At 37.0% G+C, this 16,153-nt stretch overlaps 1 protein-coding gene across 1 annotated transcript in view; it reads right to left on the bottom strand.

Moving 5' to 3' along the window:
* Positions 1–16,153, bottom strand: part of LOC127546636 (stAR-related lipid transfer protein 9-like) — a 92,708-nt gene that overhangs the window by 11,802 nt on the left and 64,753 nt on the right. Inside the window, exons 6-12 of the mRNA XM_051973655.1 lie at positions 14,636–14,703; positions 13,580–13,677; positions 12,626–12,835; positions 12,310–12,407; positions 11,553–11,630; positions 11,055–11,126; positions 4,466–4,642 (exon numbers count right to left, since the gene is read on the bottom strand). Coding sequence (XP_051829615.1) covers positions 4,466–4,642; positions 11,055–11,126; positions 11,553–11,630; positions 12,310–12,407; positions 12,626–12,835; positions 13,580–13,677; positions 14,636–14,703 — 801 coding nt within the window. The remainder of the gene's footprint in view (positions 1–4,465; positions 4,643–11,054; positions 11,127–11,552; positions 11,631–12,309; positions 12,408–12,625; positions 12,836–13,579; positions 13,678–14,635; positions 14,704–16,153) is intronic.

Below are 16,153 nucleotides of genomic sequence, written 5' to 3'. Positions count from 1 at the left end.
GAACTTTATCTTTTAAAAAGTATCAATAAAAAATTTTTAAATCTTTAAAATAAAAAAAATTGTTTTGAGACCATTCCACCTTTTTCCTAAAATGCAACAATACAGGGCTTTTGAAGAGAAACTGCCTTTGACTTTTGATTCTGCTATTAGGAATCAATATCACCAGATAGACTCTGGGGCAAGAGGGATAAAGGGCAAAATATTTACATGATAACTTTATTATATTATACATATTATATGTATTATAATATATATTATATATAAAGGAATAGCAAGTTGTAAATAATAGATTTGCAGTTTCACATGCTATCATCTTTTTATTATATATACTATGTTGTGGAAATGCCTGTTTTATCCCATAAATTGAAAATAAACAATTTTTTAAAATAAAGCAATAAGGGGACTAATAAGGATATGCAAGAATACAAAATCTCATAGTGGAATGAGGTCTGGTTCTAGGTGAAGATCTCTGCATCCATGAATAGACACATAACCTCCTGGATGTATTCAAAGATACAAAATATGCTAAACAAAAGGCAGATTTCCTGAGATGGAACAAGGCAGCTGGGATTGCCTCCTGTGCGGGGTTTGTAGCACCTATCTCAGTGACACAGGGACGCAATAGAGCAGTAATGAACTGAACCAGCTACACCCAGCGAAAGAACTCTGGGAGATGACTATGAACCACTACATAGAATTCCCAATTCCTATATTTTTGTCCACCTCCATTTTTAATTTCCTTCACAGGCTAATTGTACACTATTTCAGAGTCCGATTCTTTTTGTACAGCAAAATAACTATGGACACATATACATATATTGTATTTAACTTATACTTTAACATATTTAACATGTATTGGTCAACCCACCATCTGGGGGAGGAGGTGAGGGGAAGGAGGGGAAAGTTGGAACAAAAGGTCTTGCAATTGTCAACACTGAAAAATTACCTATGCATATAACTTGTAAATAAAAAGCTATAATAAAAAAAATTTTTTTAAGGAAAAAACAAACAAACAAGGGATCCTGCCTGTTCAAAATGTGTTCTCTGAAGCTATCCCCTTGATCAGCCAAAATAAAAATAAGCTTCTGGGGGGCTATCAGGGCAACAAGCCAACTGTCAGGTAGGGAAACTGAATAAGACCCTGAGGAATTGAGCAAGCTGTACCAGTCCAATATATTAGGAAGTTGCTTCCAAATGGGGAGTGTGGAAGACACAGTTTAACACGTGTAAAGAGATTTCTTCCATGGATATTCATCTGAAAATGACTCCAGATCATTTCATCAGATCTGCACTTGAGAGGAGTATAAGAATTAGCATGCCCATCTTACAGATGGAAACAGACACAGGTTAAGTGACTTGCCAAGAGCCACAAGAGTAACAGGGGGAAAGTCAGGCGTAAAACCCATGCAACCTTATGACTCCAAATGCAATGTGCCTTCCATTCCAAAAGGAAAGAACACAAGATATATACAGCATATACAAAGCTCAAGAAAAACTCAGCCCTGTCAGTTCTACAGAAACCCCTCTGAGAGGTTCCTGAACAGAATAGTGGGTTATCTTAGATGAAGTCATCCTATTCTCCTTTAGAGCATCCGAGTACTTTTTAAGCATCCTGTAACATTCTGCTTATAGCCAGACAACCACCATTTTACTCCTACTTCCTCTGGGATAACAATACTATATTTAAGAACCAAAATAGTATGGAAGGTAGATCAATTCTGCCTCAAACACATGGAAGATTTCCCAATTCAACCCCATCCTACCACATCTCTGGGAGACCTTTCTTTCTGATTCTGGCTGAGTAGAGAGAGACTAGGGTTGAACTGAGGATTTCACTGATAAGGAAACTCTTTTGGTGGGAAACTCCTTTGATGAGAAACAGCCTTTCTTAATGCAACCTGGCAGCCTCTTAACAGTATGGAAATGTTTTGTATGGTTGAATATATCAAATTGCTACCTGGCTTAGGAAGGGGAAGGGGAGGTAGGAAGAAAATTTTGTTAAAAATGTCTTCATGTGTAACTGGAAAAAATACTATTTTAAAAAATGTATGCTTTTAAGAGTTACCTAGAGTAGAGCTTCTTAAAATTTTCCACTTCCAACCCTTTTTACCAAGAAATTTTTACCTGGGCATATAAGTACATAGAATGGATATGCAAATCAAACATTTACAGATAATAAATCATAATTTCATGACCCCATATTCAGGTATGAGATCCCATATGGAGTCATGAACCAAAGTTTAAGAAACTGGAACCTATATCACTGAGAGGCTAAGGCATCTTCTCAAGTTAGCACAGTGTTCATCAAAGGGGTAACATGCTCCCTAATGCTCCCTGAAAGCAGCTCCCTATCCCCATCACCTCCAAGGGACGGGGTGGGGGTGGCTGAGATAGGAATTAAATGTTTATTGTTATCTCAGACCTTGGGAAAATATAAAGACAGGGCTGCCTGAGGGAACATGGAGCCAGAAAATAGGCTTCCTCAAACTTCTTTCTGAAAGCTAACTCTGTGATAAGATGTCCCTATGGTTCTATCCTGAGAACAGAGGCTCAAATTCAGCTCTCTATGCACCCCAGTATGGGAAACATAAGTCCTCTAGGGACAGTGATACAGAAGGAATTCATTAATGAGCTGCCCTTGCTGCTCCTTTAAAATACAATAAAGAAACCGTAATGAAAATAAATACTGGATTTGTGGCAAAGCAAGAAAGTTTGGCTGTATGAAAGAGGAAGGAAAGGGAATAAGCATATTTATTAAGTGCCTATTGTGTACTAAGCGCCATACTAAGTGCTTTACAAATATTACCTCATTTGACCTTCATAGTAAATGAATGGATTCCTTCAGGATAACTGGAAGTAACCCTGGCTAAGTCAAGTAGACAGAAGTGATTGATTCTGTATGCCAAACTGGATTCTTCTGGTCCCCAACAAACTTGAGAACAATAAATCTACAGAGCATCCTTCTGGGTCTTGGTTTTTTTTTCTTTAAAATTAGGGGAAATCGACATGATGATCTCTAAATCTCTTTATTCTATGAAATATTCTATATCCTAATAATATAGATATTATAAATTATATATTAAATAATCTCTATTTAGAAATGAAGAAGTAGTTCTCACTTCAGCAGGCCATATACTCAAATGGAAATGATTAGAAATGAAGAAATAGGGAGGAAGGACATAGTGCTTCCACTGAACAGAAGAATTAGTATTCCCCAAAGATCTTATCAAGCTAGATAAAGGGGCACAAGCTAACGTCACAAAATTTAATAGGGACAAGTTTAAATGCTATAGCATTTATATTAAATATATTTATATATTTATAAGTATATTAAATACTATAGCATTAAGAGAAGATAGGGAGAGAGAGGAAAGGAGGCTAGAAAATAATTCAGGGCTGAAAAAAATACTGTTCTAATGGACTACAGAGTTAATACAATATGGAATTCTCTGCTCTTTATCTGATTATCTGTTTGCTTTCAATTCCACAAGACAAGATGCACTTGGTGATCTGCCTTCCTCCTCCCCCATGCTCTCCTCTTTCCTGTCATTTTTTTATTCATTGTTTTTTCCCCCATTAATTTGTATGCTCCTTGGAGGCAGGAGCTTTGGTACCAGACACATAGTAGCCACTAACTAAATGTTTATTAGACTGGATTAGAATAGAACATACAGTGCAATGCAGAAACTAAAAAAGATATAAAACTGGTATGATTTTTATGCTATTATAGCATATATATAGTAGATTTTTATGTTATTATAGTATACAGATATAATCTATATGATATAAATTGTGAGAACAATAAATCTACAGAGCATCTTTCTGGGTCTTGGTTTTTTTCTCTTTAAAATGCTAGATGGCACAGAAGATAATCAGAGACCTGAGTTCAAATGCAGCCTCAAACACTTTACACTTACTAGCTGTATAATCCTCTGCAAGTCACCTAACCCTGAATGACTTGGAGAAAAAAAAAAAGACTCAGCTCATGGAGCTGACAATGATTTGAGGATAGAATTTCACAGCTCTTCACAACTCCCTTCTCATGCCTCAGCATTCGGGAGAAAGAATATAAGCCTTATTTTCTACATTCTAGAGATGAAGAAGCAAGGTAAAGAGAAGAGAAGAAAGTAACTTATCTAAATCACATAATGAGGCACATTAGGAAATAGCACAGGTGCCCCTGAAACTTTGCACACTGACCCACTGAAATTCACTATTCCTGAGACAAAAAAGAGGAAGACCCTTCACAAACGGACCAGTGTTCTAGAAGCTACCACCACTAAGGCAGAGGATCCCAATGGATTTTATCACCACTGAATGGATGAAGCAAACACACTATCTGGAAACCATATCACCTGCCCTGTGCTTCTCCTTGACTGTCTTCTGGCCCCAGCAGGGAAGGAGAAGCAGGAAATACCTTGCTAGGAAACACTTTTCTCCCCAGATCTGCTTTAAAGCCCCTTACCCTGAGGTGATACAGCACAACCCCGGTGCTCAGCACATCATCATCCAGGACCATCAGGTGTGGCAGGTTGGAATCAATCATCACCCCAGCTTTCTTCTTGTTGATATCAACATTACACTCCATGAGAACCTTCCAGTCATCCCATTTCTGGGTCCAGTCTTTGGAGAGCTGGTCTCTCTGGGAAAGAAATCACAGAAGCTATTCTCAGAGACTTGGCATGGGGCAATCAGTTTGAGGTCAGAGAACAGCCTGACTTGATGTTCTCATTGACCTAAATACATTTCTTCTTTTATTCATAGCTGATCACATTGATATTAAACCAAAGAGGAATTTAAAAATGAATTGGGAAAGGACTGGCCAGAAAGGTAGACAACCAATATCTATAACTTTCCTTCCAACCATTATTTTTCTGTTGGACCAATCCATGGACATCCTCTGTTTTTTTCTGACAGAGCAATGATCAGGGAGGCAGCCATCAGCCATCCTCCTAACATGGCACAAGTGAGCTCTTTAGTACCACCATGAGGGAATCAACCAACTAGCATAATGGGGTCCTCTTTGGATCAGGAATGACAGATCTGAAAAATCACTCCAGTCTCTCCTTATCTGGTTTTTCCCATCACTGATCCCAGTTCCCAAAAATATCTTGACCATTCCTGGAATGTCCTATTCAAAATATAGATGATCATATCAGACTTTTTTGTTGATCAGTGGAATTGGACCACCACAGCCTAGAGAAAGGGAGTAAGGGCATCTTTTCTCTACCTAAAGGGCCATAAAACTGGAGGAGATATAAGGTTGTTAAAGTTAAAGATAAAAAGATAGTTTTTTTTTTAAAAACCACCAACTCTTCACATCAATTCTCCAGTTGGTATTACATTTTCAAATCTTTTTTCCTTTAACTTGTGTTCTACCACTCTCCCACCCATCCCCTTAGGTCTTGAACTAAATTTATTAGCTACCTTAAAATGCTGACCTCCTTTGGGTCCTAGTACCAGTAAAAAGGAAGTAGAATTAAAGTCAGAAAGAATTCTCATTCCTGGCTTTCCCCTACCCCATCTTCCATCAGAAAATATGATGGTTGTCAATGGCAACCAATCAACTGCATCCTTCCCTTCTCCTAAGCTTCCAAGAAAAGGTAAAGCCTTAATTAAGGACAGTAGCTTAAAAGCAACACCACTTACAGAACTGGAAAGGACAATTAGTAAAGGCTTACTATGTACCTAGCACTGTGCTGCCCAATGAAGAAGAGACAAAAATGCAACCAGTCTTTGGCCTCAAGGAGCATATATTGGGGGAAGTGAGAATCGAAGAGATAAGGAAAGATAAGTGCAAATTAAACTCTTATCACTTATAGACTTGACTCATATTTGGGGGTTTCATTTTCCCCAAAGAATAACTGCCTTTCTTCAGGCACTGAACCTGAATGAGTCAGCATATCCCATATCTTGTGCCTTGATTATATATTGAGTGGCGGTGGTAGTTGGAGCAAAGTGTAGGGGAGGATCGGGAAGAGTAGTGCTCAACGAAGTTGGGCTATGAATGGGAGGGAAAGTAACAGAACTGAAGAGCTGGGAAGCTAAGACCTAGGTCAGAGGAGCAGTAAAGGACATGTAGGGAAACATGTCACTAAGTAAATGCCTGAGTCTAAAAAGTACCAGAGTCCAAAAGGTATCAGCATTCTGTAGTGGTATTTTCTATAAGGGGAAAAAAAAAAGAACTCAAAGAGGCAAAATCTACCCCAAAGGAAAAGTTCCAATAAAATAGTCACTGGGCTGGGTCTCCCTCAAAACCTATGACTTATGACTGGACTGCCCTCAAACAAACCTGTGGGGCCCATTGTGATGCACACTTGGACTTCAACTTCAACTATCATCTCTGCCATAGTCACTGTGGAAGCCAACATTTCCCTTTCTCCCACGACTCCTGGTTACAAATATCTTTCCCACTTCCTAGAAATTAAGGATTTTTGAGGCAAAACTTTTACCACTACCAAAAATGCCCACTCTCCTCATAACTCATCCTTTACATTCCCCTCCTTGGCTTAAAAAGGAAAGAAAAGGTTTTTGGTGCCTGCGGAAATCCAATAAATATTAAAAGATTCCAAAGTGATCTCCAAGTACTCTTTCACTCTTCCCCATATATTAACTGTCATGAAGACACTTCTTCCTCTGAAACAATTCTTGAATTTATTTCTTTTAATTCCTGCAGCCACCAGAGATAGTCCAGCCTCTCTTCACCACCCAAGTGGACTACTGTGAAATACTCCCCCAATGGGGGGGTTTATCTGCCCCCAGTTTTTCTCCATCAATCTCTATCTCCATTCTGCCCTTCACCCAATTACCAAACATTATAATCTTCCTGAAACATCATTTTCTTAATTTTATTTCCTGAGGGGGGCAGGATTCTGGCAAGATGGAATAGTAGGTCAGTAAATTTCAAGCTCTCCAGGTTTCCCCCACAAACAGAACAAATTTGTGCCTCAGGGCAAACACAGACTGGTGAAAAACCAATTAGATTTGGGACAGAACAGGGATCCTCCAGCTACAACTCAATAAGATCTGAAAAAAGATCCCAGGCAGGGGATTAGCCAGTGTGAGGTGAAAACACCTCCAGGTTAATTCAACAGAAACACCCAATGGGGGCCCCTGAGGCTAGATGGATTTGGCTGGAGCCTCTGCAAGAACCAGAGAAACTTTCACTTCCTGCACTGTTTGTGGAGTCTGGGTCAAAGTCCAGGAAGACCAAGTGAACCTCAACTCATCAGGAACACCAGGCCCAACTGTGCTGCAGAGTCTTGGCCCTAGGTCAGAAAAAACAACCACACCTGTAAGTGCAATGGCAGTGAAGCAGGGATGCTGTTGGCTGCTGGCACCTGCACGAGAGAGGAGCTCTTAGTTCCGGGTTCCAGGTCAGAGGGGGAAGCTGAAGTGGAAGCAGAGGCACCATCCAGAGATGCTTTGTACTAATACTTCTCATTAAAAAAAAATGAACTGGCAAATAAAGAACCCAACCACAGAAATTTACTATGGGAATAGAGAAAACTAGAGTTCATCTTTAGAGAAGAACTCTAAAGTAAAAAAACAAAACAATAGCTTCCTGCCCAGAGAGAATTTATAGAAGAACTAAAAAAAATTTAAAAATCAAATAAGAGCCATTGAGGAAAAACCAAAAAATAAAAAGCATCAAAAAAAAAAAAGAAAAAAAGAAAAAAAAGTTAACCAACTAGAAAAAGAGATAGCGTCTTAATGATGAAAATAGTTCTTTGAAGATTAGAATTAACCAAGGAGAAGTCAGTGACCTATCAGACCAAGAAATAATAAAACAGATCATAAAGAATGAAAAAAAATTGAACAGAATGTGAAACATAAGAAAAACAACAGATCTAGAGAATAGAGCAAAAAGAGAACATACAAGAATTGGACAACCTAAAAGCTTTGACCAAAAAAAGAGCCTTGACACAATAATGCAAGAAATAATAATCTAAGCAAATTGTCTTGGAGTGATAGGAGGGGAAAATAGAAATAGAAAAAAATCCACTGATCATCATCTCAAAGAGATCCTTTGTGGAAAATACATAGGAATATTATTCCAAATTTCAAAACCCCCACATCAAAGAGAAAATTTTGCGAGAAACAAGAAAAAAATTCAAATATGATGGAGCTACAATTAGAATTGTACAGAGCTTATCAGCAACTACAATAAAAGGTCCTGAAATCATATATACTGGCAATCAAAAGAACTGGGTCTGTGGCCAAAAGTATCAAATCCAGCAAAATTATCCTATTTGAATGAAAAAAAAAAAAGACATCCAACAAACTTGCAGATTTTCAGGACTTTCTTTCAACCAAATAAAGGTCAAACAGGCAGCAAACATCAAAGGGGAATCTGAACTCTAGGACTTTGGAGTCAGAGTTCTTTTCATTGTGTTATGCTACACTCAAGATTAAAACCTTAACTATATTATTATTGGATTTCATTTTGTTAAGAGTCTCTAATCTGCCATAATCAAGCCTGACTCCATCATCCCCCCCTGTTTTGTACCCATCTACACATTCACTCAAGGCTGATAAAAAAAATTTCAGCAGTAACAAAGTCAAGCATAGATTACAAGTTTCTAGGCTACTCCTAGAGAACTCTTTTCATGATGACATTGAATCCTTAGAAATGTCCTTGGGTCAGGACATCCAATGAGTTCTAAATCCACCTAATACTTGTATTATCATATAGAGCCAATCATTTTTTGTGTCATGTGTCTTCTGACAATCTGGAGAAATCTTTGAACCCCTTCTCATAATAATATTTAAAATAAAATAAAATAAAATGCAAAAGTTTATAAAGGAAATAAATTACATTTAAATTCAAATATCAAAGTATTTTTTTAAAAAGTTCTGAGTTAAGAACCCCTGATCTAGATCAGAACAGACTGTATTGTAGTATCAAGACTAAGTGTGGCCCAAAGCAGATTAAAATATAACAGAGGAATATGTAACAAAGTAAGTAAAAATACAATAGGACTGAGATAATGTTACTATGTGGTTTTCTAAGTCAACATGTAGCCCACAGGGATCCTTATGTATGGTTTAGATACCTGTGTTTCCATTTGAATTTGATACCACCAGTCTTGGTCATATCTTTTCATAAGAATAGAATGAGAAACATTATTAAAGGCTTTGCTAAAACCGAGCTACATCAGTTTTATAATATTCTCCTTTTCTACTAGTTTAATAATCTTGTCAAAAAAGGGAAAGTGGCAAGACTAGTATTGCTATTCTTGATAAAACCATGGTGGCTCTTTGTAATGACTGCTTTCCTTTTGAGATACTCGCCAATATTTAATAATGATAATAATAATAAGACAACAATTAATAACTTTTATATCCTATATGCCACTACTATCCCAAGCACTTTACAAATAGTATCACAAGGGGCATCTAGATGACTCAGTGGATAGAACACTGGCCCCAAAGTGAGGAGGACCTAGCACTTAACACTTTCTAGCAGCATGACCCCCTGGGCAAGTCACTTAATCTCACTGCTTCACAAAGTGCCTCACAAAAATAAATAAATAAATAAAGTTTGGTATCTCATTTGTACTCAAAACAGCCCTGGGAGATAGGTGCCATTATTATCCCCAATTAACAAAAGAGGAAACTAAGGTAAGGAGAAGTTAACTAGTAAGTGTCTGATGCTAGATTTGAATTTAGGTCTTCCTGACTCCTGGGCCAGTGTTCTATATTTTTAAAAATAATTTTTGTTTATTCATTTTTTTTATTTTAAAATTTGAAAAATTTTTGCTCATTTCCTTAATTATCAATTCTAATATCTCCCTAGGAATTGAAGACAAGATAACTTTTTCCTCTTCTCTTTAAAAAAAAAAATCAGGATATTTTCCTTTCTCCAATCTTAAGAATCAGGTCCTATTTTCTTCTTGAAACCTTCTGATTATTTAATCTCAGTGGTTTCTTCATTTTCTCAACTATTATTGTGCATAAATTTTATTGTAATTCCATTTTACATTTCTTTTTTTAAGAATAAGTTTAATTTTTGCTTTTTGTTTTTAACATAATAGTTGTTTCCAGTTTATCCTCTCCCCATTAAAAAAAAAGCCTTCTAACAGATCTATTTTGCAACAAAGAAAAATATTTAAGAAAGCCAATATAATGATTACAACTGACAATGTAAACAACATTTCACACCTGTGCTCCCCTAGCTCTCCAACAAAAAGATAGGTGGATTTCTTCATCTCTTCTCTGGGGTTAATGTTGGTCACTACAATTACTAAACATTCAGGTTAATTTTATTATCTTTTTCCATTATTGTATCAATTGTTTATATTCTCCTTTTCCTTCTGCATTAGCTCACACAAGCTTTTCTAATGTTCCTTTGTATTCCCTATATTTGTATTTTTTACAGTGCATTTAATACTTGCAAGCTGCAATTTCTTTAGCATTCTCCAATTAGTTGGCACCTAGTTTATTTTCAGTATTTTTGCTACCTACATCAAAAAAAAGTGCTATTAGGGATATTTTGGTATATATGTTACCTTCTTAATGCATTTCATACCTATAGTTTAATATTTAGCTGTTTTCAAATTGTCTCCGTAATTAGACCACATATGATCTTTAAGGACAAAACACTATGTTCTAGAGCAGGACTTCTTAAACTTTTTCCACAACCTCTTTTTGCCCAAGAAATTTTTATGTGACCCCAGGTATATAGGTATATATAACAGGCATACAAATTAAACATTTGCTGAGATAACAAAACCCCATTTGAGGTCACAACCCACAGTTTTAGAAGCTGGGTACTAAGGCACAGTGTTTGGTAGATACTCGATACACATTGAATAATTGTTTGATTAAATGAAAAGTCCTTCCTCTGTGACTGTGTGTTGGTCCCCCAAAGGAGCTGCCACAATCCCCTTAGCGGACCATAAACAGTAAGAAAATAAGTCACAAAAAAACCACATCACTCCCACACAGGACAATGGAACAATAAACCTGCACTCAAGTCAAAGAGAATTGAATCCCAGAAATGCCCCTCTCTGCTCCAAGTCCTACCACTTACCCCAACTAAAAATACTCACTTTCATCTCATTATGGAGAACCAGCTCCTTCAGGTTTCCATTTCTTCCATCCATGAAGGGACTCAAATTCCCCTGGGCAAAGGGAGCAGAGATGGCCGTTGTTCAGAAAAAGCTTCCAAGTATTTTGGGAAGGGAAGATGCATAAAGGAAGAATTTCTTTCCAAAATTAGAAATAGAGAGAAACTAATAAAGGTGCATATGATCACATGAAGAGAAAGGATTTACAGAAATAGGGACAAGTTTTCTCCTCACACAATTATTAACAATCTTGGAAAAACATACCCTGGTATCATCCACCCAACTACCCACAAGTCCATCATGCAATGCTTCCTCTTTACCCTAGGAGCCAAGGTGACCACTGTAATGATGTCAGAAGAGCAGCTACAGAGTCACCTAGTTCTCTCACCCCACCACCATCATGGAACATTGCAGAATATAGCTGGAACTGTCTCATGACAAATTTCCTGAGTAGGGGAATCTTCTGGGAATCCCACATACCAGTTCAAAGCTCAGGAGCATGCCTTTCAGTCTTTCAATTTCTTCCCGAAGTTCTCTGATTAATTTTACATTTGCATCCTAAAACAGAGAAGACTAGAAATGATTAATTTCAGTGTCAGGCTCCCAGATTCATGAAACCAACTAGTAATTACAACTTCAACCAGCCAATGAGCAAATACTTTCTGCCACATAATTCAGGAGATATTACTAGAATTTTCACTAAAATGATTAAAGAAGCCTTAAGGAATGTACTGAAATTTTTTATTCAAGATTGATCTAAATGACCTAATCATTCTTAATCTCCCCCTTTAGGTCATGATATAAAAAGAAATAGCAAAATATTTGCAAGTGAGGGAGGAAAGTCTTACACATATAAAACAAGAACCATTTCAGGATGAATTTCTGTAGCACCCCAAAATTTGCAATGCTCTTCCTGAAGCGAAATATCAGGGATTTTCAAAAGGATGATCTTATTTAAAAAAAAAAAAAAAACAGATATGAGCAGGATCAATATGAGAGGTCAAAAAAATCTTGCCATCCTGGAAAAAAACATTTCAGTCCCTCACCTTCTGGTTCCAATGCTATGATCTGAGAATCACTGCTTGGTCACCCATTGGGACTTGAGATATAGACAAGGTGGAAATAAGTAAGGGAACAAGATACAGAAATATAGAAACAAGACCTGAGACCAACCTCGGAGGCGTTACCATCAGTGACACCTACCATTCTTATCTAGGGTTTCAGAAGATAAGCTTACCTCATTCACACGTGGCTTGTTTATGATGCTTTTGGCACTAGAAGCATATCTCAATGTGCTCATGGTCTCACTATAACTGGAGTTTGCAGGAGACACGGCTGAAACAGGAAAAAGAAAGTTAAAAGATTAGTAACCCTCCCCAAAGCTCACATATCCTACCATCTCCAATCCACCTACTAGATATCTTGCCACTGATAGACCAAAATGTGAATTTTTAAAAACTAAGAAAATGGGCATGGTCTGGGCAGACTTGATCTGTCCTTTTGGGCCAGAACATGGTCATTGCATCCAGAGCTGACTCCAGTCTCACACTCACTGGCCACCATGATGGTCTTGGAATTGCCTCCTAGACTATCTTTCAGCAACCAGGTCAGCACAGAGTCCCGATAGGGGATGTATGATTGCTTTCTAGGGAGTCCACCAATGCTGCCAGCCACCGAGGGAGAGCTGAGGCTTCCACTGTCTCCACCTTCACTGGATGTGCTATTCGGGCTCTGGTAATTGATGAACATCTGGGAGTTTTGGGCTTCAAAAAGAAAAAAGAAAGAAGTAAAAAGCAGCTCACATTTCAAATTTAGAGTTTTTAAAGAATTCAAAAAGAAATATTTCATTTCTTAGCTTCTCAAGTATTTTTTGACTCCTGCCCTGCAGGAAGCAAGCTATATTCATGTTTGCCTATTTCCTCAAACAATGAAAATTTAATGCTGTGGAAACGGCTCCAAGAATAATCCAATATATCACAGGAGTGTCAAAATGAATGAACAACCTTTCACCAATAAGCATTAGGTGCCTATGCTGTGCCAGGAACCACTGATACATAGACAAAAACAGGAACAATCCCTGTCCTCAAGAAGTCTATCTTCTACTAAGAAAAACAACATGTACGAATGAAAGGAATACAAAAATAATTTGGGGGGTTTAGAGAGAACAATGGAAAACTAAGAGTTACAGGAATCAAGAAAAATCTCTTGCTGAAGGAAGACTTGGGATGAGCTCTGAAGAGAAAAAGATTTCAAGAAGACAAAATGAAGGAGAAAATTTCAGGTATAGGTAGATATAGCATCAAGTGGGCTAGCATGGCTGGGGCAGAGAGACTGTTTGTTTACCCATCTTTGGAAAATAGCTCCTAAAAAGAAACTGAGGCTTTTTTCTGATCAACAGCTATTTCCATTGTCCTTATCCTCATAGAAAAGTGCCAGAAAGAATCCCTGCATACTCTCAAAAGGTTCCCTGTTCCCCCATTTAGCAATCCAGGCCCTTAGAACATTACCTAAGGTAGAGATAACAATGCCCAGGGTCACCAAGGACTTGTTGATGCTGGCACCTTCAGTGATCCGGTCCTTACAATAGCTAGGATCTGCCCTTTCACTGAAACACAAGCCAGGAACAACCCAAGATTAGGAATAGGTACTTCAATTATTCCCAAGCCCTGGATGCCTTATAAATTCTCTCGAGTACAAAGGAAGAACGCTGGATTGATAGTCAGGGGCTTGGGTTCAAATGCCACCTTGGTTCTTTCTATCAGTGTGATCTGGGAAAAGTAATTTTATTTTTCTACGCTTCAGAATTCTTGCTCCCAAAATAAAGAGGTTTAAGCAAATGGACTGATGAGGTCCCTGAAAGCTATGAGTCTGTGATCCTAAAGGGAAGTTCTAATTGCATGAATTAACAAACAGCTTCAAAATAAGGATTTTTGCTTCATTTAATCTTCTAATAGTTAGGAAACATTCATCACTTGGAATTTTTTTTATTTTTTGTAGCCAAGAAGTCCCTCACATTAGAATAGGAGGCCATCAATAAATGCATCAATAAGCATTTTTCAAAATAAGTGCCCTGTGTGAGGTGTTAAGAATACAAAAAGGTAAAAAAAAAATAAAAATAAAAATAAATAAATAAAATTTAAAATTAAAAAAAAAATTTTTTAAAAAGAATACAAAAAGGTTTGGTTTTTTTTTTTTAATATTAAAGCATTTTTGATGTCCAGGGGTTCAAGAATAAGATTCCTTACCAATACAAAAAAAACAGTATTAATACACCCCTCATTCCCCCAAAATGTGTAAACTGCTTTCCCTTCTAGCCAATTCCATAGAAGAAATGGAAGGTCTGGTACTCCTGTGGCCTTTATCCACTCAGAATCTCAGCAACAACTTAAGTTTCCAAATAATCTGTTCCTTTTATACTTTCCTCAGGATGTCTGCAAAGTATATAAGGTTCTAAACTCTTCCAAAGCTCACAGAAAATTTAATGGGAATATAAGAATGGCAGCTGCTTCAAGCAGTTCCCACCAGGAAGGACACCTGAGACACCACAGGCGAACCATGATTACCTGCCTGCCAGATCCACCAAGTTGATTTTGCTGGCAATTTCAGAAGAAAGATTGTTCTCCAGAATGGCCTACAGTAGGAAACACATTTAAATATAATCAGGTAATATTGAATTGCTTGCTCTTGGGGAGAAGGGAGGAAAGGAAGAAGAGAGAAAAATTTGCAACTCACAATTTTATAAAAATGAATGTTAAGGTTTTGCAAGGGTGAATAGTTGAAAACTATCTTTGCATGTATTTTGAGAATAAAAAGATATTATTAAAAATGAATGTAGAAAACTATTTTTACATGTAATTGGAAAAAATTTAAAATACTATTAAGTAGAAAAAATAATTCCCAAATCTGGTGAAAACCAGATTAAAATGTAATTGAGAAAAGTTTAACAAAATAAACAAAACTGCAATTAAATAAATAAATTATCCATACTCTATCCATCTACTGCAACCAGAAAATATTTGTTTTTTGTGTTGGTAAAGAATTAAAAACCACATAGGTATTCATCATTTGAATAAGAGATGAACAAATAATGGCATAAAAGTATAATGGAATATTCTTGTGACATGAGAAATGGCAAAGAGGCCAGTATCAGAGAAAGTTGGGTAGACTTATGAACAAATGCTGAGGGGAGATGATTAGAACCATGAGATCATGTTATAATATAACAACATTATAAAAAAGAACAATTTTGAAAAAACTTATCAATGCAATGATTAGCTATAATTCAAAGTGACAGATGATGAATTCTACTCAGCTGCTGACAGAGAGGTAACCAGCTAAATGTACAGAATGACAAACTGCAGAAAATGCAAGTTTTCAGGAAAATGACCAATGCCCTTCAGGGTATTGTTAATGTTCATTCATTTCAGTCATGACACTTCATGACCCCTTTGGGATTTTCTTGATAAAGATACTGGTTGCCATTTCCTTCTCCAGCTCATTTTATAGATGAGGAGATTGAAGCAAACAGATCAAATGATTTGCCCAAGGTCATACAACTAATACGTGTCTGAGGCCAGATTTGAACTCATGAGAATGAGCCTTTCTGATTACAAGCCCAGAGCTTGCTCCACTGTGCCACCTTGCTAAAAGACATAGCAACAGCATATAACTGCAAATAGGGGAGATCTAGAAAGAATTCCTTTTCTAAACTGCCTTTATTCATTGAATGTGAGTTCTTGGAGGGTGAGAATCCTTTCTTTACAAGATCTATAGAGTATCTCCACCTGCTATGAGTATAAAGTTCCTAAAAAGCTAAGGTATTTAAAAATTTTTTATTATCTCTCTAAAATGGAAAATGGACATGAAAGTGCTCTGAAAAATAATGAACTGCTATTATCAAAATAATAACAACAACAACAAAGAATGAATATCTATATATAACCTGTTAAGGTTTGCAAACCATTTTATAAATACCTCAATAGTCCTGGGAGAGGTACTATTACAATCTCTATTTTATAGGTGAGGAAACTGAGGCTGAGAAAGGTCAAGTCAATCACCCAGGATCAGACAGGTAATAAGTA

This window comes from Antechinus flavipes, chromosome 2, assembly GCF_016432865.1.
Source record: "Antechinus flavipes isolate AdamAnt ecotype Samford, QLD, Australia chromosome 2, AdamAnt_v2, whole genome shotgun sequence".
Lineage (NCBI taxonomy): Eukaryota > Metazoa > Chordata > Mammalia > Dasyuromorphia > Dasyuridae > Antechinus > Antechinus flavipes.
The sequence above is the reverse complement of the archived record's forward strand: the minus strand, read 5'-3'. Positions and strand labels throughout refer to the sequence as shown.